Source organism: Quercus robur, chromosome 5 (genome assembly GCF_932294415.1).
Source record: "Quercus robur chromosome 5, dhQueRobu3.1, whole genome shotgun sequence".
Taxonomy (NCBI): domain Eukaryota; kingdom Viridiplantae; phylum Streptophyta; class Magnoliopsida; order Fagales; family Fagaceae; genus Quercus; species Quercus robur.
Window position 1 is genome coordinate 77,064,271 of NC_065538.1, and position 22,956 is coordinate 77,087,226.

The window sequence follows — 22,956 nt, forward strand, 5'->3', positions numbered from 1 at the left end:
TTGTATCTGAATGCTCCGATAGAGTTATGGTTATTTTGAAAGGTTTTTTCCTTCCCAATATTTCCCCCTATTGAAGAGCAGATGGCCCATCACTCTCGGTATTTTTTATAAAAAGTTATCCTAACATACAATATGAAGTGTTTGTTTAACCATTTCAAATTTCTACAATTTGAAGTATTAGTTTGACCTTTTCAAATCTCTTCAGCTTAATTTAAAAATGTAGGACTTCTATAAGTATCCAGTCATGCATAAATTTTGGTGTCAGGAGTATACTGGGAGGGCATTACATAATGGCATTTAAAAATGATTCTCTGGTTCTAAACAATGCCACTAATGTTCCAAATAATGGGGTTGTGAGTGCTCGACATAAGCTAGAGCAAATTGAAGCATATATTATTGTGATAACAATCTTTATAGTCTTTCTTGTGGTTTTCGGATCATACAGGCGTCGTAGCCACAGTGTGTTTCTCAAAATTTTAATATGGATAGCTTATGTTTTGCCTACGTACCTGATAACCTACACTTTTGGCCAGATGCAGTCAGCATCCTTTGAAAATGAATTGTTTGTTATTTGGGCGATATTTTTGCTTATTTTCTCTGGAAATGCAGATTGCATCTCTGCCTACAGCCTTGAAGACAATGAGAATCGGAGGAGATATAACATGGAAGTGCTTGTTAAATATTATGGGCTGGCCTGGTTGATGAGTACGTATAGTCATGAAACAAAATTTATGATACCGCTCTATTTCTTTGCTTTGCTAAGGACGTCACTAAGAAGTGAAGCTTTGACCTTGGCTAGCAGAACAGATGGTTTGGTCAGAAATACCAAACTAATTGCAGACTTCATGGCCAATGAGCATACGTTGAGCAACGAAGATGAAGTAGATCCCTCATGCATGAAAGGCTACAAGTATTGGGTGGAAGGCGTAGACAAGGAAAACATGGAAGTTATCCCACCACTCTACCAATATCATTTGAAGACTGCAAATGAAGTTGTTACCATTGAGATGATCTGGCAATGCCAAGGGAGTCTCTTAAGCTCTACCGGAGATTCAGACGGCCGACTCAAGGACATTTGCCTCTCTTGTGCATTGTTCAGGCTTCTCTGTCGTAGATTTGCAGGATACTCCATGTCTGAAAGCTCCCAGTTGAAGACATGGAATTTTGTTCGGCATGGGTTACTTGCCAAAGAAGGTGATCACGAGAGAGCATTCCGAGTAATTGAGGTCGAACTCGCATTTCTATATGATTTCTTCTACACAAATTATTATGCTTTATCTACCACGGGATTTTCATTATTTAAAAGTATGCAGTTGCTTATTATCATAATTGGTTCTGTAATTGCTGCTCACATTCTAAAGCATTACCATACACCCAATGGAGACTTGAACCTGCTTACAGTAAGTGGGCGAGATGTTGATGTGCGAGTTACAGCTATAGTTATAGTAGCTATCCTCTTCATGGAAGTTGTTCAATTTTGGGTTGTCAACTTCTCCGATTGGGCTAAGGTACAGTGGCTTTGCTCTTATGTTAAAAACCCTTCATGGCAAAACAATAAATTCATTGAGAAGATTATACAAATTGTCTGCCATAAGAAATGGTTAAAACCTTGGGAGCAAAAACTCGGCCAATATGATCTACTTAAATCCTTTAACCATAACCCTTCCAATTCTTGGGCCTCTCCTTACATAGATATTTCTAGAAAAGGTCAGAAAGAAAGCAGTCGGATCAAATTATCTCTGGAAGTGAAGAAAGCAATTATTGCCTCCCTAAAGGCCAACGAACAGCAATTGAATAATGGGGAAACTTCTCTGGAGCGAAATGGGGTCAAGAATGAACTCTCTTGGGCATGTAGACTTGAGACACAAACGCATGTTATCATGGTCTGGCATATAGCTACTTGTCTTTGTGAAATAAATTGGGGACAAGCCAACCTTCAAAGGGAAAGCGAACACTTCATTGTGGCAACTGCATTATCTAAATACTGTGCCTACTTGGTGGTTTTTGCTCCAAGATTTTTACCTGATCATGCGTATATTATAGAATTTATGTTTGACCAGGTAGTTCAAGAAGCCAGGGATAAACTCCAGGGATGCCACTCACCAGCAACTATGTATGACAAGATGATGAGATTAGGCGAAGATGATCATCCTGGAGAAACAATTATTAAAAGAGGTGCTGTTCTTGGGAAGCAACTGTTGGTAGACATAACTGACAATGAACTGAGATGGAAAATTCTAGCAGATTTTTGGGCAGATATGATGTTGTTTGTGAGTCCCTCCGATGACACAACCGTTCATGCAGAGCACCTGACTAAGGGAGGAGAGTTTGTGACTCACTTGTGGGCTTTACTCTCTCATGCAGGCATACTCAATCGAGACTTAGCTCAGAATGTCTGATTAATGCATTTGTCCACGTGTGTTTTCTCTATGCTTGTATGATAGTGTGATTTATCTTGCATTTGTATTTGTGTTTGTATAGTGGAAATATATAAATATCTATATAAGAAATGGTATGTAAAAATAAATAAATAAAATTGTATACACTTCTCCAAATATGTGGGTGGGTATGTAATATATTATGTACATTTAATTCGGTGTGTATTTTCTTTAATCTTGTCATTGCATCCTTGTGTTATATTAATTAGTTGATCCACAAAAGAGACATTACAATCATTTCTATTCTTAAGGGAAAATTATTAGATATTTCTAGGATACGGTGACGTAATGTTTTTTCCTCTTACATATTCACTATTTTACATTCATTTTTTGTATTAAAATATTAACATTCTCAGTATTAATTGTAAATATGTAAGTAAAAGAGTAAATGTGAACGAGTATAAAGGAATATTTTTCTTTTAATATTAAATAGAGTTGTCACTTTTAAATTTCTAAAAGAAAGAGATAAGATGTCATTCTACACCACAACAGTTTTAAATTGACCATGAAGTTTTGGAATGGCTGTTTTGTCTCGTTTGAATGGTATGCCATGTGATGGGAAAAAATTTGCACCCTGTCCTGAATGCCAGGTCTACTTTGAATTGCTCTTCCTAAACACGTTTTGCTGTTGCTGTATATATATAGATATAAACAATGTGGTTAAAACATGAGTAAGTATTTTTTGGAAGGTAAACGAAACGGAGAAAATTTTTAAATAAAAATCAATTTTAGTGGAACATTCGAGCAAGAATTAAGCCACTTCAAGCAAGATAATATTATACGCATCGGGTCTATGTAATTTTTCCTCATGCATAAGAATAGACCCCACAAATAAGTGTGGGCCACTCGAGCAAGACCTAAGCCCTCTCAAGCGAGATGGTATGACATGCATCTAATGCAAGGTAAATTTTCTCCTCTCGAGCGACTTTTGTGTGCGTTTAGTTCTAACAGCACTATTTAAATACCAACCGACAAATAGAGAGTGCAACTGGCACTTACTTCAAGATGAGACAAGCCGAATAGACATCCACTCGAGGGGCACCTAAAGGCTACTTAAGCGGCTCATTAAAGCCCCCTCAAGCATAGCGTAAGGCCCGTTTGAACGAGCCCTGGGCAGAAACAATTTCTACATAATTTTGAAAGAAACTTGTCTTAAACGGTTAGTAAGAGACTAAGAGCTATGAAAGGATTTTTAATTCTTTGAATCAACCAAGGTGACTCTTCAGGGGAAACTATTGAATGATCATACCCATTATTTATAAATAGTGTTTCCATATTCAATTCTTTACAAAAACCTTCACCATTACAAAAATTTACAAGAATTTTTCAAAATCGCTACCTGAAAAATTCTTGGCTTAGTTATATCTTGTGAAATTTTGTCCAAAAGTATCATCCGACATTCAGGTTCAGAACATTGGTAATAGTATTAATCTAAAAAAAAAAAAAAAAGGTAATTAACTCCCATAGATTATTTTCATAACATAAAATTTATGAGTACAAAAAAATAATAATAATAAAAATTTGAAAAAGCAGTCACGACGATTTCCAACCTAGAAATTGTGAAAGTGAGTAATTGTGTAAATGTGTGTACAATAAAATGCTTATAATAAACACTGCTCATAAAATAAAAATATATCTAGACAAGGGTAAGGGTCCGAATATCCATAATGTATGGTAAGGGGAAAACGAGAGAATAAAGTTTTTAGGCGAAACTACACAATTGCTCCCTGAAATTTACCCTATGTGCGCAATTAGTCCCTCAAGTTTAAAGCGAGCACAATTAGTCCCTTAAGTTTTAAATCTGAATTGTATTGGTCCTTTCACTAACTTCTGTTAATGGTATTACTTACATGGCTAACTTCACAATGACTTGACATTTTCTTTAATGATGTGGCATATTTTTAATTAAAAAATTACAAACTAATTGAGAAAAAATATTAACCGGTGTTTACCAAAAAAAAAATCTATATTTTCTACCTACTGTAAAAACCCACAACGAGAGAGAAAGGGAGAGAGGAAAGAAATCAAACCCCAGCCCGCCTGAAATTCCATGCCCTAGCCGCCGCCGATCTGCTTGCCAACTGGGTGTTGTTGTTGTTCTTGGCCGAAGCTGAGCCAGAAGAGCTGGAGCTTGAGCTTGGAGTGAGTGCACCATTGGCCACTGAGCCACGAGTTCTCAAGGGAGAGACTGGTGAGGCCAGATCGAGCTCGCGGAAATCGGGCTTGTTCTCGTCGCAACTCAGTGAGTCATGGAACCGAGTGGTTAAGGAGTCAAAGCTGGAAATTTCTTGTATGGGTTTTGCAGAATGCGACATGTCGTACAACCAGTTTGCGAAGAAATGTTTGTAAATTGTAATTGGTGGGTGGGAGAGTTTCGGTTGTTTTAGCAATTGTTTGTGTTAAGAATACAAAGAATGAGTTATGTAATAGCAGAGAGAGTGCGAGGAAGACATAGAAAGAGAGAAAGAGAGATGGGGATCTCATGATATCAGAAGAGGAAGCAAAGAATGAATGTGAGTGATGCAAAGTTGTGTTCAGAGAGAGAGAGAGAGAGACTTTAATGGGTATTTGATTTTTTATTTCCTCTGAAAATTTTATCTTTTCATAATTTGCTTGTTTGTTATCAATACTCTATATATAAAATAAATATATAAAGGAGAGTTTGTCACTTTTTCACTATCCCATTGAAGCAGAGAATGAAGCAACTGTGTGAACAGTGCTTTTGTTGACCACTTATTTTGGTGAGTGGTGAGAACCCAAAAGAACTGAAACCTAAAGAGCAAAACAAGAAGACAGAGCAGCGGCAACAACCTTGATATTGGTTGTGGTTGATAGCTTCAGTGACATTCAGAGTGATCCCCCAAATACTTCCCCAAAAACCTTATCCTCGCTTCTCACGCTGAAATCTCTGCCCTTCTCACCAGACTTCACCTCTGGACTGCCCGCTCTGTTAATTCCATACTAATATCTTTGATTTAATTTAATTCAATTTATTTATTTAATATTTGCTATTTTTTGTTGTGGCTGAGGGATACTGGTTGAAGTATTCATCCATGTCTCCCTATACAGGTTTATTCCTTTTCTTTTACTGGGGTTTGATTTCTTTCCTCTCTCCCTTTCTCTCTCGTTGTGGGTTTTTACAGTAGATAGAAAATATAGAATTTTTTTTTGGTAAACACCGGTTAATATTTTTTCTCAATTAGTTTGTAATTTTTTAATTAAAAATACGTCACATCATTAAAGAAAATGTCAAGTCATTGTGAAGTTAGCCACGTAAGTAACACCGTTAATAGAAGTTAGTGAAAGGACCAATACAACTCAGATTTAAAACTTAAGGGACTAATTGTGCTCGCTTTAAACTTGAGGGACTAATTGCGCACATAGGGTAAACTTCAAGGACCAATTGTATAGTTTCGCCAAGTTTTTAATAACAATGACATGCCATAAGGGTGATGTTGCTGCAATTTCATCAATATGTTGAGTGACATCATTCCAAGCAAAATTTGTCCCAACTGATCACACAAAATAAAATCTCAATGGAAACAGCAGTATTGGATAACAAAAAAAGGCCACGCTCGATAAGTTTTAGTGGACTTAACGCAAATGTTGTTAAATTGTGGCAACAAGGATCCGTTTAGATACAGCTGAAAACTAAAAACTGAAACTGAAAACTGAAAAATACTGTAGTAAAATAATTTTTAAATGTGTGAATAGTATCGTGTGATCCATTTTTAATGAAAAAGTTACTGAAAAGTAAAATTTGTGGGTCTGTAAACAGTACACGATGTGCTGTGATTGGCTGAAACAAATTGGAAAAGTCAAAATTTACGGTTACTGTTCATTAAACAGTACATAAACAGTAACCACAGCACTCAAAAAACTTAAAAACGCGTGAAAAAAAAAAAAAAAAAAAAAAAAAAAAAAAAAAAAGCGCCCTATCCAAACGTAGTCTTATACAGCGGCAAGCTGCTATTCTGTTTAGTTTAGAGAGAAATTTTTTTTCCTTTCCAAGGCACATTGACAGTAATCCGTCATATTCATTCATTATGGATACGTCATAAATGACAAAGGAGAAAATATCTAATATAATATATCAAAAGTATCTAATAATTAGTATATTTAGGTATGGTGAGCAATTTTAAAATATAATAATTGGTAATATGGCATGAATAAAGCAACAATAAATCTTTAGGATTATTTATTTTTTGATCACTTGGTTAGAAATCTTTTATCTTTTGTCTTTTTTCTTTTAGGTAAAATATCATTTTCATTCTTAAACTTTCACAAAGGTTTGTTTTTTAGTCCCTAAATTTTCAAAACCTTGCTTTTTGTCTGTCAAATGTGATGCTTTTTGTCCTTCCATCTAAATCCATTAATTTATATAGTACCTGACTAACGGAATGTTAACATGGTATTTGATTTAGACTAAACTATTTTATTTAAAAATACTTATGAACACATGGCTCATAATGATTCACACACATAATAATAATTTTTTGAAAGGATAAAAACGTCCCCTACTCCCTCAATTGACACAACCCGATTGAAATCATAATCCCCAGTCTTTGTTAATCAAAATCCCCAAACCTACAACCCCAAGCCCAACCGTGAAATCCATACTGGTGACCCCAACCATTCAATGACAACCTCCAAATGCTTGCTTCAAGTAGATGAAATAGGGAATCTGGGTTTTGGTTTTGCCCGACAAACAAGGAGCTTATTCTATGCTATTTGAAGAGGAGGATTTATTGGACAAATGCTTAAGCTTGATATCATCTTTAATCTGTGTACAAATGGGACTCCGAAAAATTGCCTAAAACTAAAGTCTTTTTGTTTTTGTTTTTGTTTTTGGGAAACGTTGACTTGGTTTGTTTGGTTGTTTGATGGGTTTGAAGTCAAACCTTTGTTTGATTATTGACTGAATCTTTGTTAATAATTCTTGTAAAATTTGTTTGTTTTCTTAGAATTTTATCTGGGTTTTTGGATGAAGTTTGGTTTTTGTTGGGTTTAATTAAAAACTGAATCTTTATTAAGAATTCTTGTGAGTTTTGTTTGCGTGCCTAGGATTTTATCTAGATTTAGGATGAAGTTTGGTTTTTTGTTGGGTTTGATTCAAACTGATTGATGGCAGAATAATTTGTTTTTTCGCATTTAAAACAGTTGAAGAGTAAGGCCTTTTTTCTTTTTCAATGGTTCAATCAGGTCCTAGCCAAAATAACACTTAAGTTCCTACACTAAATCTGATTGATTACTCTTGTTATACATTAATTATTTGGATTTGCACTGGTAAAATTTACAGTTACACCATAGATTAATTATGATGCATGTAGTCCGACTTATGTCTCAAAGTATGTTATCTAACTTTTTTTTTTTTTTTTTTGGCTGGGGAATTTGAATTTGAATCTAGGTTCTCCCTATCAGGGGAATCAAGTATTTTTTTTTTTTTTTTTTTTTTTTATACAAGATAGAATTTCTACTCTAATCTAATCTAAGTGTATATATATGTAAAGCTCCCTTCTGGAGACTTGAATCCCAGCCCTTACCCTCCACACTCCACAAGCATTTATACTTATGGAGTAACCACTACACCAAGGATGTGCGGTGGTAATAGGAGAATCAAGTATTAACACTAAATTATAAAGATCTTGACCCTTGACAGTAGGTTATTTAACATATAATATATCAAAAAACTAACCGTAAATTTGGTAATATGTTTATTACATTCTTAACCATCGTATAATAATCCATTGGCGGGCAGATTCCTTATTTAAACATACTTCAAGAAACCACTGGATTTTAATATTATATAATAAAAATATTATTCCCTATATTAATATTTAATCATATGCTTCATGCATTTATTTGTACTATTAGTATATCATATACCAAACCCACTAAATCACAAAAAATTCCATTCTCAAAAAAAATTAAAAAATTAAAAAAAAAAAATCCCAAGAAATAGCGTAGATCCATTACAAATTTTGGAAGCACACAGTAGATCGCACGATCATCAAGTTTATGACCATCTTAAAATTTGAGTGTCTTATATTCAACATCAATGCCATACTTTGTATGAAGCATCTCCTTCAAGTAGCCAACGTTAATGGATTCCTTGACCCTTAAGCTATACAGCTTATCAAAATTCGAATTACTGAACTAAGTTGGAGCTTGGCTCCAGGAGGAATTTGATAATACTTTACAGCCAACTCATCTTATACCAACTGTTCATTATAGGCTAGGTCTAGCCTAACCCATGGGACATAAACTTTTTTCTCGACCTTCAGTTTATGTCAACGATTTTTGCATTACGTGGAATTTCATCAAGATAGCAGAATTCTCCATATAAAACATTGATTACCATAGTCTGCAAAACACGAACCAATTCATTTTTTAGTATATATAATTAATAATAGCATAAGATTTTAGAAAACACACTTTAAAGCATGAAAAATTCAAGCACAGAGAGTATTAGTAATTAAATAACAAAATAAAATGAAATTTAACTATCACACATGTTTATCATAACGAGAAGTTTATAGAGGGCAAAAATGCATACTGGCCGAGAAATTTGAAGGTGAGAATCCGGAAGGAACATAGTCTAAGATATGTGAAGTTGGTTTGACCTCAAATTTAACTAGAGAAATATATGATACAATTAATATGCCAAGTCTCAATATGGTGGAAAATGCTATCCCTTTATTATCAAAATAAAATTGTGGAGAATGAAGATTTGTTGTTAGCTTTTAAACCTACTATCTATGATGCCATAAGTGGGGATCGATAGTTACAGTGTTATTAGCATGTTGAATATATTCTTTTCATGCAAATCCCAATTCTAAATATGGTTGAACAAAATAAAATCACAATGGAAATAGAAGTATGAAAAAATAAAGAAAAATGAAAGACCTATTCAATGGAATTCCTATTAACTTCACATACAGAACTATTGTTAAATTGTGAGAAAACCCAACTTTGCATAGGTCATTGTTATTCCAAGTTTCTTACTATTTTCATGATCAGTAAGCAAATACAAAACATGCAATTGGCATGAGTTAAGCTACATTTATTTCTTGACATGGGCAGAATATTTCTTCTTCTTTTTTTCCTTTCAAATTTTCCTTTTGTTTTCTGGTCTCAGAATTATGTGTTTGTAAAGATTTGACAAAGTTGACATGGCCCTATCGACTGTTCAAGATAATCCTAGCACAAATTACACTTCTAAGGTTCCCACTGAATGGTTGGATTTGGATTGGTCTTATACAAAAAATGAATACATGTGTCTTGAATTGGGCCATTACACCAAGTATCCAACCAACTGTCTCTTGCCTTGGCCACTCACCCCCATGCCAATGAAAACTAATTGTAGTGGATTTCGGATTGGGCCCGAAATGGCAAAATACGAAGACAGTGAAACATTTTGGATGTATTTGGCTCGACTCTTTTATTTTGGGCTTTTTGAAAAAGTGAGAATTTGTCATTATTGTTCAAGAGATACAATGCAAAAATACACTTAAGACTGAAAAGCACAATTTCAAAATATTATCAAATGCTTAAAAATGGCTATTGGAAATTACCAACGTGATTTTGGCCTAAAAAGCTCTAACCAAATGTACACTTCTAGCTCCATGTTTTTCTAATATTTATACTAAGCATCAATAATTTCTTATTTTTACTATAATCTTGCATTTTTTTTTTTTTTATCTATTAGTATTTTTCTATATAATTTCAATTATTAGATACCTCTCCAAAAAAAAAAATTCAATTATTAGATTTAATTTCCATATATAATATGTAATTATGTATAGTATATTTTGAATAAACAAAAAAAAAATCATTTTAACTTAGAATAATGTATATGAGACAATACATACTTTTATTTTTAGCTAACTGAATGAAGAAATATAGGAAACATCATCTCCTTCATTAATTTGTTGTGTATTTTTCTTGAAATCACAACTAAAAATTGATTTAAAATCAATCAACTATAATGGTAAAAGTGGTGATAGAAGTATTTCCTTTTTTATGGGAAGAAGTATTTCTTGTATCACACTATCATTTACATCACATTATCATTTATGTGAATAGCATATTTATCAAAATGATGTTAAGCATTTGAGTTATGTATTTCATTGACCCAAATAATTTTCAAATAATTTCTTTTTTTGAAAAAAAAAATTGCAAATGATTTTGTTAACTGTTTATATGATAATGAATATTCATTACCATATAAACAGTTAACAAATGATTCATAGAAAAAGAAAGAATATGAAGAAAAATGGATTACATGGAATAATGTGCTCAAAACTTATTGTCTTACTAATAACAAATGATTGGACGGCATATTTAGTAATTACTCACAGATATCATGAGTACACAAATAATCCAATGAGCCAATGAACAATGTCTTGGAAAAATACTTGAAACCAAATCAAAATCTTCTAAATAATCTGTTCTAAAGTTGAAGAAACAAATAAAAACTAAAATAGGCATTATAAACACAATGAATCATGTGCCTCAACCGATATTTCAGTGTATTCAATAGAGAACAAACAAAAATTAAAAAAGGCATTATAAACGTAAATAACCATATATCTCAACTTGTATTTCGATATTTTCAATAAAAATGTCTATTTTAAAGTTTAAGAAATAAACAAAAACGAAAATAAACATGATAAACGTAAAGAACTATGTACCTCTAACTTGTATTTCGATGCTTTCAACTCAAATCAAAATTCCCGTCTCCTAACTATCAAATTCCCAAGAAATTATTCTAGCACATAGCGTTAGAGCAAAAAAACTTACTTACGAACCACCAGTGACACTCCCATTGAAGACCTCTATTGTGTCACCTTGCCCAACATGGTGCCACCTAAAGGACCTATCATCATCCATCACATTCTGCTTGTAAATAAAGAAATAACCCTCTTGTGGAAGACTAAACTGTAGCTTTTCTTGCAACTTCTGCAGCTCCTTCCTCAATTCCCCAACATTATCCGATGCATTCATCTCCACCGGAATCTTCTTCGTCCCGCATTTCGGCAATACCAGCAGCTTCAATTTCTTCGACCCCAACAACGTCGTTGGCCCCAGCCCCGGCCCCGGCCCTGGCGACGGTGACAATGCTGCCATTGCAGCCGGTGAAGCTGCTGTTGGTGAAGGCCTAAAACTGACATCAATATCCGAATTCTCCGAAATCTCGCATTCACATAAAGACCTGTGGTCTTGTAACTCCGCACCACTCGAATGAATCATCAAACGGTTAACTGGGACAGCCTCCATTTCTTGAATCTTTTCCTTCAACTTTCCAACCGTGTCGGTTACCTCCATTTCTAGAGGAACATGCATTTTGTACGTGGGGATTTTCACGTTGAGCTGGATTTTCTTGGAGGGCGATGATGAGTTCTCGGGAGATTTGTCGGATTCCGAGGCGGCGATCATGAGTTGAATGTGCGAGTTTTGGAGGATTTCGGTGTGTTCAACGTTGAGGTCGTCTTTGAGGACATTGCCATTGAAGATTATGGTTTGTTTGGACACGGGTATGCCTTGGTATTTTTTGACCTTTTCTTTGATCTCTAAGATAGTATCAAAGAAACCCACTTCAATAGAGAATGATCTTCCTCTTTGGGGCTCAAAAATCACATCCATTGTTGGATTAGAAAGAAAGAGAGATCGTGAAATAAAGATAGGTATAGGTGGGTTTGTTTTGTGGATTTGTGAAAATGCAATGTAAATGTAGATAATGTAATTTGTTGTAATTGGAGTCTGTTACGGTTCTGTTACACGCAAATAGCTGAGGTAGTTAATTTGCTATATATATGCAAAAGATTTTAGCTCGTATAAATAGGGATTGTAGGTGGGTTTAGGCTTTTAGCTCCTCATTTCTGTTGTGTACTTTGTAACTATTCTCTTAGGAAATAATGCACAGAATTCTCCTTCGATTTTCTCTCTTTTTCTGTTTCAGTAAAATCTTCGTGATAGTTAGTTTTGATTCCCCTTTCAGTAATAGTATCTGATATTGTCTCTAACTAAGAGCCCAGATGCATGCTGATTCTCATTTAATTCACATGCTGATTCATCTCATCTAATGGAGGCATTGCACATGCTGATATTGTCTCTAGGGACCTATGAGTTTCAGAAAAAATTTTAACTTTGATTTTTGTTTTAGAATCAGAAAAATTGATAACTTGATGCAGTGCTAGATATATAATATATTGAGTGGCCACTTTGGTTTTGTATTTTTTGCGGAAAAAACACAATAGCATTTTGTAAAGGCACATTTTAGTGCTTGGTAAGTTTTCAAAATCGCACTTAATGACCCCACCTTTTGATTTTACGCATTTTGGGTTGCACCCTTCAAGCTACAATTGCAAAACACACTTATAAAAACAAGTTTTCGAAATGCCCAAAAACATAAAGTTGAATCAAACTAATTTTGAATTGAGAGCTTGAAGCTAATAGTGAGGACACAAAGGCTACATTCACTACCATGGGCATGAAGGTATGCTTCCAAGGCTACAAAGACGTCAATTAATTTTTGCATATGTAGAGAGGGAAAATTCCCAACCTATCACAAGCTGACACGTCACATTATCAAGTCCACAAAATATAGCCAATTACAGAGCACCATGTATTGCTGCTAGGTTTTGCTATCACTATTCAGAAGCCAACAGAAATTTGCCAAGTGTCATGCAAGAACCAATCACGCATCAGAGCACGTGTAAGTGATGACTCAAGCAGTCCAGCACGTGTAAGCGATGACACAAGCAGACCAATCAGGCTGTGACATGCGTCACCAATCAAGTTCCGCCACATGTCGCTCACCCACCCCAAAACTCCTATAAATAGAAGCCTTCCTGAGACATTTAGAAGGACCAAGATTCAGGGAACCAAGATTCAGAAAGACCAGAATTCAGAAGTGAAAAAGCTCTGCGAAGATCAAGCCTCAAAGCCTTCAAGAACTTCAATCCCAAAATCGAAGAACATTCGAAATAGAATCATCCAGATCATCTGCCTAGATCCTAAAGTTCGCGGGAATCAAGCCAAAAGTGTCTGAAAACATCAACAAATCATAAATCAGTGAAGCTCAACGAATTCAAGCCTCTAAAGCTCCGAAGAACTTCCACCACAAACCTTCGAAGACAAAGAACGCACGAAGAACACGAAGAACAAAGGATTTCTAAACAAGCTCATAGCCAGAGATTCATTGTAATTCCGTTTCAGCAATCTTCGATCCATCCCTCAACCAAATTGAAGGATATTTTGTGTTCAAGTCAAAACCACATTACTATAAATCCAATCAACAAATCTTTCAAGGAGATCAAATCAAATGATCACTCTTTTGTAATTTCAAAGAATTGTACCACACAATCATCAATACAAATTCGCATTTGTGAAATTATTTTACTTGTTTGATTTATTTCAAACTAGAAATTTAGTCGCTTACAGCATAATTAGATAACCAGGGTTGATCAAGGGTCGATCAAACTTATTAGGTTTAGTGTCAACCTACGGATAGACTGCGATCGACCATGGTCATATGGAAGTTATTAACCAATCCGGTAATAGCTTAAATCGATGGTACAATACTCAAATCTATGGATCGCCTCGATCAATAGCAATTGATGGTCCAATACAAAAATCTATGGATCGTCTTGAAATGCTACTGATCTAGGTGGCATCTTGACGAGAGAGCTAGAGATTTGGGTGGTATCACCATGAGATGATGGAGATCCCAAGATCTCTGTGAGCTCATACAAAGATCAAGCCAAACAAGAACGATGGCATGACAATGACGGGGAATGCCTGGTATTGGGAAATGCTCTTTAGACAGGTTAAGTTTGCTGAATTTCCATATGGAGAAGTCGATATTCAACCTGATATGATTGGGTATTGTTGATTTTAACTCATTGTTGACCAAAACAACTTTCGGAGCCGGCAGATTTTAGATTGGGTGGCTCCGAGTCAGAGAAGTGCGGGTGTGGTTGATCAGCCATATGAGGAACAAGTAACTAGCCTTCATAACTAGAAAAGCTCATCAAATCAAACATAATTTTCGTTCATGCTCATATGGTAAACCAAGCCAATCATTGTGGGTTCTTTGTCAGCAATACAACCACAACAAACAAACTAGTCACTTAATCCACTTCTATCCTATTGTATCGGGCAATTTGACATTAGTTTTCCTGATAGTAGCGGACATATAATAGAAATACCCTGGGAATTTTAAACCACACATAAGGACCTCTGCATTTTCTACAATAAAGCATCCACGTTTCATTGACCACACCTTACTGAGAACTTAGACAAGACCTAAGTGTACTCTGTTGAGATCACTTGTATTTTTCAAAATAACTCTGACCAAGTTTTGCAGCTCACAAATCATGTTCTTCTATGCTCATATGGATCTATGCATCAAATCATGTTTTTAAAATATTCAAAAATATTCATCTAATACAGCGCAAAGGCATGCAACTAGACCGCATTTAATATTCACAGTAAAGAAAATATGTGAAGAAAAATAAGAGCACCCAGTAATGAAGGAATTTTAGTATATATACATTAAGAATGTCAGGAATCTTGGAAAGTATAAAGCTGTACTTGTCGTGGCCAAACTTGACCATAAACATCTTTCTTGGTATATCGCCGATCCCAAGACCAGGGTACATCTGCAGAGGAAATAAAGTTAGATGAGACCCGCATAAGCACAGCAATGGCTGAGGGGCAGAGCATACCTTCAGAAGTATATGGTTGAGGAGGGAGCTCGTAAGGCACAGGTAATGGAATTACATCAGATGAAGAGTCTGCATTTCTGCTTCCTTGCCAAGTCAGAGTCACTAGTTTCGTTCTCCGTACTTCAGAATTTTCTAATGATCTGCATTTATCCTGAAACTCACAGAAATTTTCTTTTGGCTATGTTTTTTCTTTCAATAACCATCTAAATGTAATACGATATGTTTAAATATTCAGATGACTAAAAGACTCACAAGCCAGGATATAGCCATTACCTCCTTTATATCCCCATTACTTGTACAAGAAAATCCAGAACCATATCTTTCAAAAGAAGATGGCAAAAATAGCACTCCCAGCTGAAAGTATCACACACAGGAAACCATAGAATTACAATGTCAACCCTTCAGTTGGAGCAAAGAGTAGGAAAAGATTCAATGATTTGTTATATAAACATTTTTTAAAAGCTTTGGCCCAAGGGGGAAGGGAAGATTTGAACTGGTGACTTCTACTTCATGAGATGTGTTTTCTAGCCGATCGTGCTATCCCGTGGGATTATGAGTTGTAATATAAACATTAATTCAAAGATAAACAGATTGGGACAGGTGAGTTTTAAAATGAAGTTGTTCATATTCAGTATAAACTTTACATGTGTAGATCAAAACTAATATTTCAGATAGTGATATTATTGATATACATGCCTCATAAGAACGGATCATCAACTGAGAATTATTTTTCTGGAGAGCTCCCCAGGCAGCTTTGCTAAGATTTGATGAAGTCAACAATAACCAACTGTTGCAGAAAACTATAGGTTCACAGTTGATGCTCAAATATAAAAACAGGCACAAAAATAGGCATAACATGAACTCTTACGCGAGTTTCTGACCATTATACCGGGTGAATGTCTTTATATGTGGCATTGCACGACTGGAACATTGAAAAGAATGATTATAAGTTAGTCATTAAAAATACTTCAAAGAAACAAAAAAAATAGTGAGGGCTAATGTTTTCTAATACAAAGTAGGAACACTAAATACTATGAGTTGTTGTGCCAGATAATAGAACATATCTAAGATAACAAAAATGAAAAAATGATTTTGTTTTTTTGTTATCATTTTAGTAAATGTGTATGAATAACAGAATACAAGTTAGTACAGCAATTGACAAAAGTTTCATTCTACTAGACTTTCAATTAAAAAATACAACCTTAATTAGCATTTTGATGGTCTGAACTGTCTCTAGTGATGAGATATACATACCAGCGACCAGTGTGGCTTGCCTTCCACTTTGCCCAATACTTCTTCAAGAATTCTTTCTCCACGTTCTTTAGTGGACTTGGAATGGCATTGCCAGCTGCATAACCCTGGGAAAGAAGGAAAGAACAAAATAAATAAATAAAACCACACTCAAAAGTATTAAAATGTAAGCAGTGGATAGATAGAATAATCTAATATGGATTGCATACTCTCAAATTGACATGAGAAACTAGAGGCTGCTTCATTTCTACTCGGCAGCTATTTCTTGAAATGAAATTGTCAACTCAAGTCAACTTGACTCGGTCTTTGTGAGTTCATTAATTGGTCTTCTTTACACATGATCAAATCATCTCAAGCGACTATTCCTCATCTTTTCATCAATAAGAGTCACCCCCATCTTTAAATGAATTTCATCATTTCATATCATATCTTTTCTTCTATTTATCCATCTTAATATTCTCATTCTAGCTAATATTTCATTTCAAGGACATGTTGCTTCTTTGCCACTACATCTTTAAACTGTGGTCTGAAACCAATTCACTGTTGTTTTTGGGTAAATAACACAACTTGCAATATTACTAAAGGGAGACGAATCACTAAAAAAAAAAAAAAAAAAATCAGAGTTTTTTGGCTTAAACGGGTTCATCACCTCACTTACATTTCTGTGTCAGCATCCTAGGATGGTTTTATAAGAATTTACTAAAACTTTAATGACCAGTTACTTTTATCTATGGTCAACCCTTACCTCCACTAAGGAAGTTGTTTTAACATTTCAGAATTGATTTTCATAAAGGTGTCAAGTCTTTTAGCTATAAGCATGACACCTGCTACCTAAAAAGCCGAGTCAATCAAATGATCAACAATAGCCAATGTCCAAAACCTGGTAAAGTTTGAGGAAGACAACTATAATCTGGCAAGCATTTCAAGGTACGGTCAAAAGATCTGCCAGAAAGACCTACTCAGTAGTACCTCTAAAGAGCATCTGACATCTTCCACAGTGGGCCATATAATACGTGGTTGTCCAAGACCAAGAGGTGTTTTATCTTCTGAGAAGCCTGATGACATTGAATAAGTCAGCTCAGCCAGCCACTTCTCATCCAAAGAACCAAGGGAAGAGAACTGCAGTGACACAGTACAATCAGAAAAATTCCTCAAAAAATGGATGACATTCATGATGCTAAGCTTTTCAATTGTGAAAGATACATTCCAGAAACCAATCACCACTATTACTCCATAACATTGTTGAAAGATCCATTGCAAATATTATGCACGTAAAAGTTCAGCAGAAGAGGATAGAATGAAAATACCAGGTCCAGATAGAACAGCATAATACAGAGAGAAACCAAATGAAAGAAAACTTTTAGATAAAAGGAATGATATATTATTTTATTTCTTCACCTACTAACAGAAAGCAATTAGCATTTACATCCACCATCAACTACCATTTGACCATCATACCAGTCAAAAAGATTTCCAACTATACCTGATAAGCAAGTGGGGAATTTTTAAAATCTTTATCAAAAGTACATTCCTGGAGAACAGTTCGTAGCTTCATATGACCCCACTTCTTCAAATTGGTACCAGTATGATATCCAGGGACAGAAGCAATCAATCTGACCTGAAAATTGTTCAAGTAGTTTCATATGTCCCCCATTTTATGGCATGCTACACACATATAGACACTATTCTAACATTATATCCTCCTAACAGAATTGAATGCCTTTTTAGAAAAGGAAAAAAACTGTCAAACTAAGGGAAAGAAAAATAATACCGCTGCATCACTATAATCAAACTTCTTGAAGAAAGCTGGATTGATATTGAAGTTTCCAAGTGCTGGTAATTTAACAGAGAATTCAGGCCACTACAAACAGTCAACCAAAAGAAAAAAGCAAGGTTATTATGGTTAATCTAAATAGTGGCATATATAAAGGGTATAAAATTTGAAGCAACAAAAATCTCAATCAAGCTCCATTTATCCACAATCTCTCACAGGTGAGCCTACATTCCGAATCCATGGGTTAGTAGGGGAAAAAAATAAAATTAAAAAAGTAAAAGTGCTTAGCTAAGCAACAAGTTTTTGAAAGTGCATAAGCTGAGATCAGTAACAAGTACAATCCCCAAAGCAAGAAATCAATGAAAGTTCAAGCAATCAGAAGAAAGCTGAACACTTCAAACAGTTAAGATATATTAAAAAAAAATGCCCATGATGTAGGCATATAAAAAGGGGTTCATGGCATCACTTCCAGGGCAATATTACCTAATACAACTGGAGAAATATTACAACATTTGATCAAGAAAGCAAACACAGCCATTAGGACTACATCTTCCACATAACATGCTTCATGTATCTTTACCTTCAAGGCACTGAGATAATCAATCAAGTCATTTTCAAATCCACATCTTTTGCTTGGACTATTTTGATCTTTCCAGGGGAAATCTTGCATCCACAAACCTTGGCTTTTGTTGTTCCAATCTACATATATTAAATTTGCTGTATGTACAATAATCCTCACTCCCCGAGGATATACAAGAAGCATGGCCTTCGAATGGTGTGTCCCAAATGAAATAGGTAAGGGGGGTTTATGCAGAATCCAATTTGCCGGCTTCTTTCTCTAAACAACAGTCAAAATTACTAATATTACTGTCCATGTCCCCAAATTAAACCTTCAATGTATAATAGAAATTGGCATTAATAGAACAAAGGAAAACCTTCATGTGATCCAATGTGCCATCACCTTCCCCATGAAGAACCAACACGTGAGGGGTTTTTGCAAGTGTTGGACATGCTACATCAAGAAAAGGAATCCAATAATAATAATAAGGCATCACTATATAAAGTTAAGAATGCATCAATTTCAAGCAAATCGCAAGCTGATGACTATAGGTCATGCCAACGATAAAAAAGGAACTATACCCATAATGGCATAATGATTTAAAATACTGCACAAAGAACGGATGACATTCGAAAATGCAATTAAAGCATCACATTAATTCAAAGAATCGAGGATCTAAAAGAAAAGATCATTCATAATATTGGCAATACATCCATTAAGACAATGTAACAAGCAGTGAGAAACCCAAAGAAGCAGAACAAATACTAATAAAAAATTCATAAACAGCACGAGAAAGTAACTGCAGCAATCTTTGAACATAAAAATGCACTCATTATTTCCATATTCAACTTATATGAATTTATATACCTACTTCTCAACAGGTTTTTGCTAGTCAAAGATGTTGAACCCATCCAGCTCATACAGAGAGGAAGTTGGAACTAAACCAAGGGTGAGAACCAAAGTGAATAGAACTCACCTGGTAACAACCAATCAATGTCTACCATATAATTTGAAACGATTGCAACGAGAACATCCCCCTACCAAAAATACAAGCAATTAAATGATTAAAACAAAGAAAAATAAGCAATTTAACAATCAGCTAGTCCATAGCTCCATTTCTCCTACACTCCATATAATGAATATCCCAATCTTATAGACAATCTATTATGTCTTTTAAAGTGTTACAAGTAAGTGAGTAACATCAATCTCAAAAGACAATAATAACATTAAACATAATAAAGTTTACAGAATAGATCAGGGCAAGAATGCATCATTAAAATTTACTGTGCTAATACCTGAATCACATCCCCAATAGAAACACAAGAGGTATTCGACCAAGCTGGCAGCTCTCTCACTCGCAAAAGTCGAAATGTCCAAGGTAACTTGTCATTAGAAACACGAAAATCACGGATAGCCTCCTCCCTACTCTCTCCCTTAGAATTGTACTTCCCATAATTTTCAACCTCCACGCCACTCCCTTGTCCTAAGCTTTTCTTTTTCACCTCATCCTATACAAATCAGATTAAACAGTAAAATGAAGCAAGAACTTTCCCATAACAGAGCTCAACCTGTTAACCAGTTTTTTCTTAACATACAAAGCAAATGAATACCAAAGCATGAACTAAATGCATGTATCAAACAAAACAAATGTTAGAATATCAATATATGTCAGGCTATTACCATAAATAATGTAGACCATGATTTACTGTAGTTTTGTAAAACCATGGGCTACCATGGTTTTAGGATTACCATACTAAGCCTATTGTATATTAACAACTAATTCTTTGTCCCAAAATTTTTGGGGTTGGCTATAGATACTCAACATATTAGTCAAGATCGGCTATATGTATTCTTTTCCATCATTTTATTCTATCCAAATCATACTCTTTGTTACTTCCTTAATTGACATGTCTATTTTTATTACTTTTACTACTGTTATTTGTGGTCTTCCTCTTCCTTTTTTTTCTTTTTTTTTGTTCCCTCAACTTGAAGCAACTCATTTCTTCACACTAGTTCATGTTGCTCTCCATTGAACATGAAGAAACCATCTCAAGTGACTCTCCTCATCTTTTCATCAATGGGGGCCACCCCTATCTTTAAGGGAATTTCCTCATTTTTAAACTTATCTTTTTGTATATTTCCACTTATTCATCTCAACATTCTCATTTAATCTACACTCATTTTATGAATATGTTAATTCTTAACGGTCCAACATTCACTAACATAGAGCATAGTTGGTCTAATAACAATATTATAAAATTTTCCCTTTAAATTAATAGGTATTATAAGTTAACACAATACTCCCGATACACTTCTCAACTTCATCCATCATTCTCTCATTTTATGATTCAAATCCTATTTAATCTCCCCATCTTTATGAATTATTGATTCAAGATATCGAAAGCTTTCGTTCTTTGGTACCTCTTGTCCATTGAGTTTTATAGCCCCTTCATCTTTGTTTTTACTTTTACTAAACTAACATTTTATGTACTCAATTTGGCCCTACTTAATCAAAAACCTTTAGATTCTAGAGTATCTGGCATTATATCATTTGGAATACTAAGCCTATTGTATTCCTATTCAAATGACATATCCATCATTGGGTTCATTGTAACACACAATTCAACATAGTATTGGGCTTTCCATGGTAGACTAATTCTCTTGCTTCAGCTCTCTCTACATCATTTCATTTTTTTCCTCTTTCTATTTTAAAGACAAAATTTTTAAACAGAAAAAACAAATTTAACGACACCCACCTGTGACTTTGTTGTCAAAGCTACATTGTCAAATGTTTGACGCGACCTCTTTAAACTTGGTTCCTCTCCTTTGTCACCAGCCCATGTCACATACTTGAAAAAATGATGCCCAGGAATAAGCTCCACAACATCACCATCAACAATGGTAGTGCTTTCTTGAGAATACAGCTTCTTTCTCTTATTCCCAGAATTAACCACAATGGGATTCGAACCCTCCTACAAAATAAACCCACACAATGCATGAATCATAAGTTTTTGGAGATGGGTTTTTAGGGGTTAGTTAGTTAGTTAGTTAGCAAGTTAGTTAATTAGTTAGTTAGTTAGTTACCACAAACAAATTGGCAGAAGCGGTGGTGGAAACGGTTACAGTGAGGTGCTTGCGGCTGAGCCTCTTGTCTGAAATGGGAACATTGTGGCGGCCAATGACATTTGGGCCTTTGGAGAGAGAGAGCTTTGGGATTGAAGTGTCTTCTTGGTCTAGATTTTGAGTTAGCGGAACCAAATATCCAATCTATAAAACAAGAATATAAATAAAAAGGAAATGTTGAATGAGATAGATAGATAGATAGATAGATAATATGGTATTAGTTGTTGAAATTGAAAGAAGAAAAGAGAAGGACCTGAGATTGAGGCATTGATGACGACGACGATGATGATGATGATGATGATTTGGTTACATGAGAGCGAGCAAAGACAATGGAACAAGAAAGGGTTTTCGAAATTGGAAAAGTGTTAGACTGAGTAGAGAATTTCAAGAATCCAGGAAGGAGCAGATGACTCTGCACATAATAAGACTTACTCCACTATACGCACCGTATTCATGATTTCTTTTCTTCTCTTTTTCTTTTTCCTTATTTTATTTTATTTTTATTTTTGATAACCACCAATTTTATAACAGCAAAAATGGCTTTTAAGCCTAACAGCAAGTTTAACAAGAGTGTGGGCTTCAAAATTAAGATTTTTTCTAATCCAACTAAACTTGCCTTGGAAAAAAATTTGCTTAATTCAAGAAAATTACAAATAATAGTGCTAATAAACAATGGACTAGTTCACCACTGTCAATCCAGACTTTAACATCACCTTCTATGACAGCATTAATCCAATTCTCCCTAACAATAAGTTGTAAAGCCCAAAGAAAGGCAAGTGCTTATGCTTAGATTTTTGAACACTTCACTAAAACCGTCTCTTGCCACGACAACTTTTGGTTGTGTATTGTGTTATCAATACGTACAACGTATTGCCAATTTCCAATCTCATCCTCGCATTTTTTATATGTTTGGTACGATTAAAAATGCAAGTTAATATAAATTAGACCCTCTTTTTCTTCACAAACCAACAGTAGAAATTTTTTTTTCTAAGAATTTGTTCAGATCAATTGCTTTCTCACTTAATTTATCGCGCAGTTGGATTGATGGCTCCCTGATAAACCAAAATTGAGATACAACAA

The 22,956-nt window shown here is 34.8% G+C and overlaps 3 protein-coding genes across 4 annotated transcripts; 1 reads left to right on the top strand and 2 right to left on the bottom strand.

Annotated features, from left to right (window-relative positions):
* Nucleotides 1-290: 290 nt before the first annotated feature.
* Nucleotides 291-2,399, top strand: LOC126728742 (uncharacterized). The gene has a single exon (XM_050434528.1). The coding sequence runs from the start codon at nucleotides 291-293 to the stop codon at nucleotides 2,397-2,399; it is 2,109 nt and encodes a 702-aa protein (XP_050290485.1).
* Nucleotides 2,400-11,240: 8,841 nt separating this feature from the next.
* Nucleotides 11,241-12,136, bottom strand: LOC126729191 (ubiquitin-like protein-NEDD8-like protein RUB3). Its single transcript, XM_050434878.1, has one exon. It carries the CDS (start codon nucleotides 12,081-12,083, stop codon nucleotides 11,241-11,243), a length of 843 nt encoding a protein of 280 aa, XP_050290835.1. The 5' UTR covers nucleotides 12,084-12,136.
* A 2,764-nt stretch (nucleotides 12,137-14,900) lies between these two features.
* Nucleotides 14,901-22,319, bottom strand: LOC126727186 (tyrosyl-DNA phosphodiesterase 1). 2 transcript variants are annotated; one of them, XM_050432732.1, is made up of 16 exons: nucleotides 22,130-22,319; nucleotides 21,838-22,020; nucleotides 21,510-21,725; nucleotides 20,049-20,261; nucleotides 19,730-19,790; nucleotides 19,130-19,206; nucleotides 18,775-19,032; nucleotides 18,192-18,281; nucleotides 17,904-18,038; nucleotides 17,390-17,539; nucleotides 16,424-16,527; nucleotides 16,051-16,091; nucleotides 15,866-15,969; nucleotides 15,443-15,523; nucleotides 15,170-15,320; nucleotides 14,901-15,103 (listed from the first exon to the last, which is right to left on the bottom strand). In XM_050432732.1, exons 1-16 carry the CDS (start codon nucleotides 22,142-22,144, stop codon nucleotides 15,006-15,008), a joined length of 1,977 nt encoding a protein of 658 aa, XP_050288689.1. In that variant the 5' UTR covers nucleotides 22,145-22,319; the 3' UTR covers nucleotides 14,901-15,005. The 2 variants fall into 2 exon arrangements, with proteins under 2 accessions (XP_050288689.1, XP_050288688.1); XM_050432731.1 differs by having other exon boundaries at nucleotides 15,866-15,956; nucleotides 16,038-16,091; nucleotides 22,130-22,318.
* Between the last annotated feature and the right edge of the window lie 637 nt (nucleotides 22,320-22,956).

Coding starts and splice junctions, on each gene's coding strand:
- LOC126728742 (XM_050434528.1), top strand. CDS start 291: ATGGCATTTAAAAATGATTCTCTGGTTCTAAACAATGCCACTAATGTT.
- LOC126729191 (XM_050434878.1), bottom strand. CDS start 12,083: ATGGATGTGATTTTTGAGCCCCAAAGAGGAAGATCATTCTCTATTGAA.
- LOC126727186 (XM_050432732.1), bottom strand. Junction 19,033..19,129: donor GCACATTGGATCACATGAAG/GTTTTCCTTTGT, acceptor ACTGTTGTTTAG/AGAAAGAAGCCGGCAAATTG. Junction 15,104..15,169: donor TCAACCATATACTTCTGAAG/GTATGCTCTGCC, acceptor TTTCCTCTGCAG/ATGTACCCTGGTCTTGGGAT.